This window comes from Crassostrea angulata, unplaced genomic scaffold, assembly GCF_025612915.1.
Source record: "Crassostrea angulata isolate pt1a10 unplaced genomic scaffold, ASM2561291v2 HiC_scaffold_102, whole genome shotgun sequence".
Classification (NCBI taxonomy): domain Eukaryota; kingdom Metazoa; phylum Mollusca; class Bivalvia; order Ostreida; family Ostreidae; genus Magallana; species Magallana angulata.
In genome coordinates this window covers 105046-118249 of record NW_026441657.1, presented here as the reverse complement: position 1 = coordinate 118249, position 13204 = coordinate 105046, and the positions used below count along the sequence as shown (strand labels likewise).

Here is a 13204-nt window from a genome sequence, read left to right as displayed (position 1 = left end):
TTAATTAAACTTGGCCTGAGAATTTTGTGTTGTTTTGTGCATTGTGTCCCATTTTGGATTAACTAATCTCTCTTGCTGTGGAATGCTGCCAGGGGTCACCGACTCAGTGTATAGCTGGTGTCTGTGTTGTCTGACTTTCATATTGAGAACCCTCTCTTTGACAAATGTGTGTCACATTGAGTCATAGAGTGGTTTGCTATAAGTAGGTGGTCCTTCCTAAGACGAGTTTGTACAGGGACAGGAATTCTTTATTTTCGGCGGTCAGGTATCGTTTATACATGTGTTCAGCAAAGCTGTCAAATTGGAGCAAAGTTACACTAAAAATGAAATTGACAAAATTTAACAGTAAGCACACTACAATAAATAACAAAAAAAATGCAAGACCATTGTACCCCTAATGTTAACCAACCTTCCTAATGAACCTCTATATATTGGCTATACAAAATTAGCCATGGATGATATATCTGTTACTGTGGAATCATTAGATTTCGTGGTGGCTCAATTTTCGTGGAATTCGTGGTTACCTCTCATTCATGAATTAACATCCTCCCCGAATTAATAAATTAGGGCTTTAAAGTCATATTCCCCTTTGTAGGTATAAGAAAATACACAAAATTACCTCACCACGAACCTGTAACATTTAAGCAATCCACGAAAATTGGCCCCCTTTTAATGATTCCACAGTATCTTAAGTAACTATCAATTATATATCTGTGACTATGAGTTGCTTTGACTATGAGTTTATATCTGTTAGTAAGCATTGCTGATAGACCTCAAACTACAGATAATAAATCTGTAACTATGGATTACAAATCTGTAACTATGGCTATAGATTTCCCATCACCTCAGGGCTTGAGATATCAATTCTGGACATATGTAGATTGTTTGATATAGCATGTGATTGTTGTGTTCGATGATTGTTGTGAATTTTTTATGTGTAACAGAATGTTGCTGTGATGTTGTGACTCCCAGTACATTTTACTTGAATGGATTTGATTTCTGTATGTAATGAAACTGACTTACACAGATACACATGTTGCTTATAAACAAAACCGCAGGGATATCAGTTTTTATGCGGAGAAATATTGATTTACCGTTTTGGGGGTTTAAGTTAATAAGTTGGACATGTTAATGAATATGCTTGTATATTTGCCTTTCAATTTACAATATAGTTGCTGTTTCACTGTACAAGTATAGTAAAATGTTGATTTGTTGAGAGCAATTTGCTATGAAAAAAATGAAATAAAAATGTAGTGAGATTCCTTAGCAGTAAAGAAATTTGAGGAAAGAAGGCATAAAAAATGGGAAGATATTGAGGGGAAGGTGGTGCTTAGCCACTGCTGCTGGGTGTTAGATGCTGGATATAACTAAATAATATTAATGAACATTCTTAAATAGGGACTAATAGTTATGTGTGTTTATGAACAATAGCTGGTGCGGACATTGGAAGATCTTTTACATGCTATGTTCAATAATGCTGGCAAAATATAATGCAATGTAGTTTCTTAACACAAGAGAGATATACATTGATTTGTTTACAAAATTATTTGTACATATCAGGCATGATTTATTTGTTTTAAGTTCACAGATAAATCAAAAAGGGGAGTTTGAGGGGGTGGGAATGGAAGTGATGAAACAGGTTTTATCAGGTCGTCTCTAGTTCTCATCCAACAGTGACCATTTCTTTTTACAAATATGTCCCTAGAGAAGAAGTGATGCTTGGTTTCCCCATTTCCTATGAATATTTTGAATATTTTATAGTCAGTGTGTTCAGTTGCCTTTCCAATAACGCTTTGCTTGTACCCTACCAGCCATCAGTTAAACAATATATCTGCCTGGAGTATTCATTTAAAAAGCATCTGAAATATATTTTGAATTAGCATGCAATTTAAAGAAAAGAATGATATGATGTAAGAGATTTTGGAAAAATCTTTAATCGAATTTGCAGTAAATACTTGAATTGACAATATATATTAAAGTGGATAATGTGCGTGGAGCCTGTTAAGGCTATCAGCCAGTGAAGCTCTCGAGGCTGAAGTCTTTACTGCTAACTATGTCTGCCATGTCTGATGTTCTCTCTCCCCAGGACTTAGGACTCGATGACATGTCCTCCTCTCAGTTTGATATTCCTGTGATGGTAAGTTGTGTGTCAACAGAAGTACATTCCTCCTGCTTATAGATAAAGTGAAGTTTTCTGTGTACTAAGAAGACTTCTAACACTATTCATTTAGGAGGCTCATCATCTTTGAATTATGATTAGAAGGCTCATAAAAACAAACTCATCTTACATTGTATAAAAAAGAGGCTCATCACATTTGATATCAAGCAGGCTCATCAAACCATTTATTAAGGAGGGTCTTTACAATGTATTAATGAGTCGTCACAATAATGTTATGGAGGCTCATAACATTATATACAAAGGGGGGTATGATATCTCATTATTATGGAGGCTTGTCACACTAAATGTCACGGAGACTCATACACTACATATATATATTATGGAGGCACATCACATTAGGCTCTTCACACTATATATTAAAGAGGCTCATTACATATGTTTAGCATGCAACAATGTCCTCCAAACTTGGTGTTGGCTAATCCGGCCATATTTTTCAGAACCATCCTCCACCGGATTAAACACGTTTTACTGTACTTTAGAATGTCTCTCATCAATCATTTATCAAGGAGGCTTTATCATCCTTTTAAGCTGATGATGTTGTGTTCTCTAGATCTGCATTTTCCCTATCAAGAATGGAGTCTTTTCATTTTTAGAAGTTTCAGGGGTACAAAAAGCTTTTTTAGATGAAAAGAAAAATGAAAATATTTACTTTTGTTTTATGAAACATGTACTGAGAATACATAGAAATAGTTTAATTACAGGGTTGTTTGTTTCACTTTGAAGATTTAGAGAATGAGTTGTTTTTGTTTATAAGGGGGTCTGAATAAGGAGATTCCTTTGTGAGGTCATAGTAAGGCACTGTGTCTGGTGTTGACTATATTTTAGTGATGTCATAGTAAGGCATTTTGTGTCTGGTGTTGACTATATTTTAGTGATGTCATAGTAAGGCATTTTGTGTCTGGTGTTGACTATGTTTTAGTGATGTCATACTGGAATGATGTTAAATTTTATGTTATCCCGGAAATAAAGTATCTGTGTTTGTGAAATGTGAGCCACATTGTGTGTTTGTTCTGTATGTCATGTGACACAAGAAGCTGTACTGGTGACTTCCTCTGCCCAAGTTCTGATAGATAAGAGAAATAAGAGTTCTTCTATGCTGTGCTGTTTATATTGACCATCTTCTGAACATTCATTAATTCAACAATACATTTTATTTCATCGCAAACAGTGCTACTCTACTTGATTTTTACTTCTTTTTTTATGGCAAAGAATAAGAATGTGTGATAATATCCATCACAACAAATTCAAAAGCATTAACATTTTGCAATTAATGGAGATGAAATCAGTGGGTTGTTTTTGTTCTAGAAGATCTCGCGCGACTATTTTGATGAGGACAGCCAGATGAGTTCCTCTAGTAAACAGCGGAGGAGTGGCGGGCTGTCGGACAGTGACAAGAAGCGGGCCAAGCGGGCAACCCCGGAGGAGATGATGAAGAGGAGGCTGTGGACACTGTATAGATCCGTGTTTGATGCCACTGTAAGAATACTCTATATTAAGTTTACCAAATACATATTTTACACATTATGATGTGTGTAATCTTATAAATGAACAAAAGTTCAATTTACACCTCAAACATTTTTTAAATTTATTGCCAGTTCCTATTGTTGAGTTTTTTTAAGAAAATACTACATGTATTAGATATTTTAGATATTTTTACGGAGAATAATATAAACAATAGAACCTGTATCTTTATCTGTTGTATCATTATAGGATCCAGATGGTCGTCCCCTGAGATACATCTTCATGCAGCTGCCATCAAAACGAGACTACCCTGATTATTACCATGTCATCACCAACCCTATAGACTTGTCCATGATCGAGGCCAAACTCAGGGCAGACAAGGTAAATAGTGAGTCCAAACTCAGGGCAGACCAGGTAAATAGTATGTCCAAACTCAGGGCAGACAAGGTAAATAGAAAGTCCAAACTCAGGGCAGACAAGGTAAATAGTGAGTCCAAACTCAGGGCTGACAAGGTAAATAGTGAGTCCAAACTCAGGGCAGACAAGGTAAATAGTGAGGCCAAACTCAGGACAGACCAGGTAAATAGTGAGGCCAAACTCAGGGCAGACAAGGTAAATAGTGAGGCCAAACTCAGGGCAGACAAGGTAAATAGTGAGTCCAAACTCAGGGCAGACCAGGTAAATAGTGAGTCCAAACTCAGGGCAGACAAGGTAAATAGTGAGTCCAAACTCAGGGCAGACAAGGTAAATAGTGAGTCCAAACTCAGGGCAGACAAGGTAAATATTATAAGTAAGTCCAAACTCAGGACAGACAAGGTAAATAGTGAGTCCAAACTCAGGGCAGTCAAGGTAAATAGTGAGTCCAAACTCAGGGCAGACAAGGTAAATAGTGAGTCCAAACTCAGGGCAGACAAGGTAAATAGTGAGTCCAAACTCAGGGCAGACAAGGTAAATAGTGAGTCCAAACTCAGGGCAGACAAGGTAAATAGTGAGTCCAAACTCAGGGCAGACAAGGTAAATAGTGAGTCCAAACTCAGGGCAGACAAGGTAAATAGTTAGTCCAAACTCAAGGCAGACAAGGTAAAAATAAACTACGACATCATGTCCTAATCTTTGTACAGGTAAATAGTATCTAATAAATCAGCCCTATGTTGCATCAGGTCCTTATATTTTTACTGTTAATTCAATGTGTCATATTATATATATATTTTAATATTTTGATTTTTTTAATTAATTGTTATGATATTGCTTAATGTACTTGTATCTCCTCAGTACCCCAGTGAACAGCACATCATTAATGACTTTGAGCTGATGTTCAACAATGCGCGTCTCTACAACGAGGAAGACTCGCTCGTTTACCAGGACGCGGATCAACTTGAGCGAGTCCTGAAGACCCGGTGGAAGCAGGTTTGCCATGTGATTGAGTCGCGCCGAGCCGCGCTCAGCAAAAGGTACCAGTAAGTGTTGTGTATTCTCTTCCTTCTGTCTTTGACTCTGTGATCTCAGCAAGACTACATGGGAATTCAGTGGGTCTCAAATCCTGAAATATTTATTGTTGGTGATGACATTTTATGAATTGCTGAATGGGAAAAATATGTGACAGTTTACAGAACAGTCAAGCTTTTCTTCTCTTGCTGGAATCACGGAGTATCCTCTGTATTTAGCACATCTGCTAGTATACCATATCTCTAGGCTTTTTTCTATTATTTCTTGAGAGATATTTTATTATATCAGTTTAAATATATTCACTTTTACAAGGATTTCAGTTCAATTAATAAAACATTATATGTATTATTCTATTTCGTTTTACGATATTGCAATAGGGATATTATTTTCAAAATGCCATAAGATTAATAAAATGCTTTAATTCTCAATGTACCAAATAGTTCAGTGACCTGTGTTATCCCTGTGTATACAGTACTTTACAGTAACTACCCACCCCCACCTCTCTGCCTTACCCTCTGATGTTTCTTTTTTCTGACTTTGAGTGCTGTGTGTAAATTAATCTTAGTTATGAAGATGTTACATGTATAATAAAGTACTGCTTCTAAAACTTTTCAAAAGTTCATCTACATGTAAGCCTTGAAAAGCATTTCTTTGAGGATAATCTACAATAAGAAATTCCTCAAGGATTCATTTGGAAACTGTTTTCATGTCAATCATGAATGTCATCATACTGTAAAACAATGTAAAAGGCTGCAAAATACATTGGCTGTGTATTTTTTTTACAGTTTGGGTGGAAAGCAACTTCCACTAAATCTAATACATCTTTAAATGCCATATATAAGAGTATAAGAACAAGTGCATCAAGAAATACGCTAATTCAAATCACTTCTTGAAAAATCAATTTCCGCCAAAGACATGCCATAAATAATATGTTACAGTATGTGATTTTGTTAGCCAATATTTGAAATATTATGATGACAGTTTAAAAGTCTGTGATGTCATATTTCAGTGATGGAGACAAAGGGAGAAAACCTAAAGGGTAACTCTTGTTACCACGGTTACTGCATGTGGATATTGTTTGATTTGTTGAGTTGATTGGTTTTGATATTGATTATTGTTGTTTAAAATGGAGTCAACTGTAAAACAGTGTATATATATATATGTTATTGCATAAAAATACTAGCGTTATCATGAAAGTAATTTCAAAAACTTGAGTTAGATGGTAAGCATCTCTTTTATAATTAAATTTAATGAAAGTACATTAATGTACCTAGTTGTCACACTTTGAAGATCAGATATATGACAGAGGCAAACACTTTCTCACAATGTGTGCTTTATATATTTCTGTCCTTTTTATGTATTGGTTAGTGTAAGTCTTGTACCCCAGTACCATGAGATAGCTGGACTCACTTTGTATATTGCTCTTGTTTTTGTGGATCTGTCAGTCGACACAAGGCCAAGTCTCAGACTCTGTTACCAGTCAGACTCCAGGAAATGTACGACGCGGTCAGCAACTACCAGGACCCCAAAGGTCGCGACCTTGCCCTGCCCTTCCTCAAGCTGCCACTCAAAACGGTGAGTCATCGGCTTCAGTTTAATTTATGGAAGTAATGTTAATGGTCATCTATTGGTAACTTTCGAATTCTGTTGTATGTTTTATGGGTTGTTTTGTTTAATGTAGGACTATCCCGACTATTATGAGGTGATCAAGAAACCGATAGACATGCAGAAGATTCTGTTAAAGATGCAGCAGAATCAGTATGAATCCATAGAAGACATGACCGCCGACTTTGTACAGATGTTTGACAACGCCTGTAAATATAATGAGCCTGACTCGCTCATTTACAAGGTACATATTAAATACAATGAGCCTGACTTGCTCATTTACAAGGTACATATTAAAATTAATACATCGAGTCTGACTCGCTCATTTACAAGGTATATGTTAAATACAATGAGCCTTATTGGCTCATTTACAAGGTACATATTAAATACAATGAGCCAGACTCGCTCATTTGAAGGTTCCTTGTACAGATGTTTGAGAAAGTCTGTAAATGCAGTGAACCAGATTCACATCTTTACAAAGTGATTCGCATTTTGATTGTTACAGTTTTTTGGATTTTCGTAAACTATGAAATTCATCATTCTTGGATAAAGGATTCAAAGTCTAGATAATTATAATTATATATTGGTTAATTAGAAATCTTCCTATAATTATCTGGAAAACAATGTAGTTGGTTTGTAGATACTTAAATAGGTAGGATGTACCGGCAATTGATTTAATCAGAGAAATAACCCTTCTAATAGTTATGTTTATTATTGTAGGATGCCCTGACCTTACAACGTCTGGTCCTGGAGAAAAAGATGGAGCTGGCGGATGATGGAACCAATGATGTGCCAGACGTCAGAGCCCTGGTGATGGAAATGATGACCAATCTATTTATATCTACCTACAATCACCAGGTATACTGTACAAAGTATGTAAACATAGTTGTCAGTTTTGAAGTTTTTCAGTTCATATACCTTCCATGTTCTTTAATTTCAGGATGAAGAGGGCCGTTGCTACAGTGATTCCTTTGCAGAACTCCCTGAAAGAGACCCAGATGAAGATTTGGAGACATCAAAACAGAGAGAGTAAGTCACCAAAGAAACATAAAACAAACAAAGTTGAGTTACTGTACATCATCCAAACAAAGGAAGGAAGACACTATAGTAACAGCCAAACAAGGAGAACAAGAAAATTAGAATATCTCATTGATCTCATAGATCTCATAAGTAGTGACCATTCTGAGTATGGCATAGAAGGATGTTGACCTGGGATATGCTCTTAGAGTATCCAGTTGCAGTTTAAATGAGGCATATTGTTAATTGCCACAGTCATATAGCACAATCAGTGATAGATTTTGTAATGTGTAACGAAACTGGCAGAATATCACCAGTAAGCAGTATTTCAGTCACTCTGAGTCCATTGTTACTGGATACTTCTGTATATCAGTAATACTGAGTCCATTGTTACTGGATACTTCTGTTTATCAGTAATACTGAGTCCATTGTTACTGGATACTTCTGTATATCAGTAATACTGAGTCCATTGTTACTGGATACTTCTGTATTACATACTGAGTCCATTGTTACTGGGTACTTCTGTATATCAGTAATACTGAGTCCATTGTTACTGGATACTTCTGTATATCAGTAATACTGAGTCCATTGTTACTGGATACTTTTGTTTATCAGTAATACTGAGTCCATTGTTACTGGATACTTCTGTATATCAGTAATACTGAGTCCATTGTTACTGGATACTTCTGTATTACATACTGAGTCCATTGTTACTGGGTATTTCTGTATATCAGTAATACTGAGTCCATTGTTACTGGATACTTCTGTATTACATACTGAGTCCATTGTTACTGGGTACTTCTGTATATCAGTAATACTGAGTCCATTGTTACTGGATACTTCTGTATATCAGTAATACTGAGTCCATTGTTACTGGATACTTCTGTATATCAGTAATACTGACTCCATTGTTACTGGATAGTGACTCCATTGTTACTGGATACTTCTGTATATCAGTAATACTGACTCCATTGTTATTGGATACTTCTGTATATCAGTAATACTGAGTCCATTGTTACTGGATACTTCTGTATATCAGTAATACTGATTCCATTGTTACTGTATACTTCTGTATATCAGTAATACTGAGTCCATTGTTACTGGATACTTCTGTATATCAGTAATACTGATTCCATTGTTACTGGGTACTTCTGTATATCAGAAACACTGAGTCCATTGTTATTGGATACTTCAGTATATCAGTAATACTGAGTCCATTGTTACTGGATACTTCTGTATATCAGTAATACTGAGTCCATTGTTACTGGATACTTCTGTATATCAGTAATACTGAGTCCATTGTTACTGTATACTTCTGTATATCAGTAATACTGAGTCCATTGTTACTGGGTACTTCTGTATATCAGTTACACTGAATCCATTGTTACTGGGTACTTCTGTATATCAGTAATACTGAGTCCATTGTTACTGGGTATTTCTGTATATCAGTAATACTGAGTCCATTGTTACTGGATACTTCTGTATTACATACTGAGTCCATTGTTACTGGGTACTTCTGTATATCAGTAATACTGAGTCCATTGTTACTGGATACTTCTGTATATCAGTAATACTGAGTCCATTGTTACTGGATACTTCTGTATATCAGTAATACTGACTCCATTGTTACTGGATAGTGACTCCATTGTTACTGGATACTTCTGTATATCAGTAATACTGACTCCATTGTTATTGGATACTTCTGTATATCAGTAATACTGAGTCCATTGTTACTGGATACTTCTGTATATCAGTAATACTGATTCCATTGTTACTGTATACTTCTGTATATCAGTAATACTGATTCCATTGTTACTGGATACTTCTGTATATCAGTAATACTGATTCCATTGTTACTGGGTACTTCTGTATATCAGAAACACTGAGTCCATTGTTATTGGATACTTCAGTATATCAGTAATACTGAGTCCATTGTTACTGGATACTTCTGTATATCAGTAATACTGAGTCCATTGTTACTGGGTACTTCTGTATATCAGTAATACTGAGTCCATTGTTACTGTATACTTCTGTATATCAGTAATACTGAGTCCATTGTTACTGGGTACTTCTGTATATCAATTACACTGAATCCATTGTTACTGGGTACTTCTGTATATCAGTAATACTGAGTCCATTGTTACTGGATACTTCTGTATATCAGTAATACTGAGTCCATTGTTACTGTATACTTCTGTATATCAGTAATACTGAGTCCATTGTTACTGGGTACTTCTGTATATCAGTTACACTGAATCCATTGTTACTGGGTACTTCTGTATATCAGTAATACTGAGTCCATTGTTACTGGATACTTCTGTATATCAGTAACACTGAGTCCATTGTTACTGGATGCTTCTGTATATCAGTAATACTGACTCCATTGTTACTGGATACTTCTGTATATCAGTAACACTTGGTTCATTGTTACTGGATACTTCTGTATATCAGTAACACTGAGTCCATTGTTACTGGATACTTCTGTATATCAGTAATACTGAGTCCATTGTTACTGGATACCTCTGTATATCAGTAATACTGAGTTTATTGTTACTGGATACTTCTGTATATCAGTAATACTGAGTCCATTGTTACTGGATACTTCTGTATATCAGTAATACTGAGTCCATTGTTACTGGATACTTCTGTATATCAGTAATACTGAGTCCATTGTTACTGGATACTTCTGTATATCAGTAATACTGAGTCCATTGTTACTGGATACTTCTGTATATCAGTGACACTGAGTCCATTGTTACTGGATACTTCTGTATATCAGTAATACTGAGTCCATTGTTACTGGATACTTCTGTATATCAGTAATACTGAGTCCATTGTTACTGGATACTTCTGTATATCAGTAATACTGAGTCCATTGTTATCGGATACTGTTGTTTTTCAGTTACACTGACTCCATTGTTACTGGATACTTCTGTATATCAGTAATACTGACTCCATTGTTACTGGATACCTCTGTATATTGGTAATACTGAGTCCATTTTTACTGGATACTTCTGTATATTGGTAATACTGAGTCCATTGTTACTGGATACCTCTGTATATCAGTAATACTGAGTCCATTGTTACTGGATACTTCTGTATATTGGTAACACTGACTCCATTGTTACTGGATACTTCTGTATATCAGTAACACTGAGTCCATTGTTACTGGATACTTCTGTATATCAGTAATACTGAGTCCATTGTTACTGGATACTTCTGTGTATTGGTAATACTGAGTCCATTGTTACTGGATACCTCTGTATATCAGTAATACTGACTCCATTGTTACTGGATACTTCTGTATATCGGTAACACTGGGTCCATTGTTACTGGATACTTCTGTATTACATACTGAGTCCATTGTTACTGGGTACTTCTGTATATCAGTAATACTGAGTCCATTGTTACTGGATACTTCTGTATATCAGTAATACTGACTCCATTGTTACTGGATACTTCTGTATTACATACTGAGTCCATTGTTACTGGGTACTTCTGTATATCAGTAATACTGAGTCCATTGTTACTGGATACTTCTGTATATCAGTAATACTGACTCCATTGTTACTGGATACTTCTGTATTACATACTGAGTCCATTGTTACTGGGTACTTCTGTATATCAGTAATACTGAGTCCATTGTTACTGGATACCTCTGTATATCAGTAACACTGAGTCCATTGTAATTAGATACTGTTGTTTTTCAGTAACACTGACTCCATTGTTACTGGATACTTCTGTATATTGGTAACACTGACTCCATTGTTACTGGATACTTCTGTATATCAGTTACACTGACTCCATTGTTACTGGATACTTCAGTATATCAGTAACACTGAGTCCATTGTTACTGGATACTTCTGTATTACATACTGAGTCCATTGTTACTGGATACTTCTGTATATCAGTAACACTGAGTCCATTGTTACTGGATACTTCTGTATATCAGTAACACTGACTCCATTGTTACTGGATACTTCAGTATATCAGTAACACTGAGTCCATTGTTACTGGATACTTCTGTATTACATACTGAGTCCATTGTTACTGGATGCTTCTGTATTACATACTGAGTCCATTGTTACTGGATACTTCTGTATATCATTAACAGTGAGTCCATTGTTACTGGATACTTCTGTATATCAGTAACACTGACTCCATTGTTACTGGATACATCTGTATTACATACTGAGCCCATTGTTACTGGATACTTCTGTATATCAGTAATACTGAGTCCATTGTTACTGGATACTTCTGTATATCAGTAACACTGAGTCCATTGTTACTGGATACTTCTGTATATCAGTAACACTGAGTCCATTGTTACTGGATACTTCTGTATATCAGTAACACTGACTCCATTGTTACTGGATACTTCTGTAAATCAGTAATACTGGGTCCATTGTTACTGGATACTTCTGTATATCAGTAACACTGAGTCCATTGTTACTGGATACATCTGTATTACATACTGGGTCCATTGTTACTGGATACTTCTGTATATCAGTAACACTGAGTCCATTGTTATTGGATACTTCTGTATATCAGTAATTCTGAGTCCATTGTTACTGGATACTTCTGTATATCAGTAACACTGAGTCCATTGTTACTGGATACTCCTGTATATCAGTAACACTGACTCCATTGTTATTGGATGCTTCTGTAAATCAGTGACACTGAGTCCATTGTTACTGGATACTTCTGTATATCAGTAACACTGACTCCATTGTTACTGGATACTTCTGTATTTCAGTAACACTGACTCCATAGTTCCGGAATTTTTATGTTTATTATGTCATTTATTTTAATTACAAGATACTTTTCTTTGTAGGAAACCCCTATCCTTTGATCAAATCAAAAGAAATGTAGAAAAGGTAAGGCCAGGAGAACACATTGAGACTTTCCATTATATAAGAAAAATGTCAGGGTTAGATCCATCAGAGTTTGGTCATGTTTTATGTTTGTAAATAATGCAACAGGTTATCAGTTGTAACTTCAAAGTACATACATGTGTCATTGGATGATTTTTTCATACATACATGTGTCATTGGATGATTTTTTCATCACTTCCTAAGCACACATTGTTATATATCTACTAAAAATTTCTTTCTCTTTAACAATGTTAAAAGAAAATTATTATTTTTAAAAATTGAAACGCACGTAATTAGATCATGAATTCTTTGTCTTATGGACTTATTTTACGGATACAGGGTCGCTACATTCGTATGGATCGGTTCCAGGAAGACATGTTTAAAGTGTTTGAGCGCGCTCGGAGGCTCAGTCGCACAGACTCTCAAGTGAGTACACTTGCTGTATTAAAATGTCGAAGAAAATAAGATATTTTATAAACTAAAGATAAAAAAAGATTTTGTGTTTAATGAATAAATACCGTATAACGGGTATTTTCTGTGGTTGTTTATTTTCTGCTGTATTTTGCCGATAAGAAAAATCCGCAAAAATTCAAAACGCAAAATATTCTTTTAAAAAAATCAC

General features: G+C 35.5%; 1 protein-coding gene across 1 annotated transcript in view; it reads left to right on the top strand.

Moving 5' to 3' along the window:
• Positions 1–13204, top strand: part of LOC128169151 (protein polybromo-1-like) — a 68102-nt gene that overhangs the window by 19605 nt on the left and 35293 nt on the right. Inside the window, 9 exon segments of the mRNA XM_052835314.1 lie at positions 2087–2137; positions 3485–3655; positions 4913–5097; positions 6532–6661; positions 6768–6935; positions 7412–7549; positions 7632–7720; positions 12543–12585; positions 12922–13008. Coding sequence (XP_052691274.1) covers positions 2087–2137; positions 3485–3655; positions 4913–5097; positions 6532–6661; positions 6768–6935; positions 7412–7549; positions 7632–7720; positions 12543–12585; positions 12922–13008 — 1062 coding nt within the window.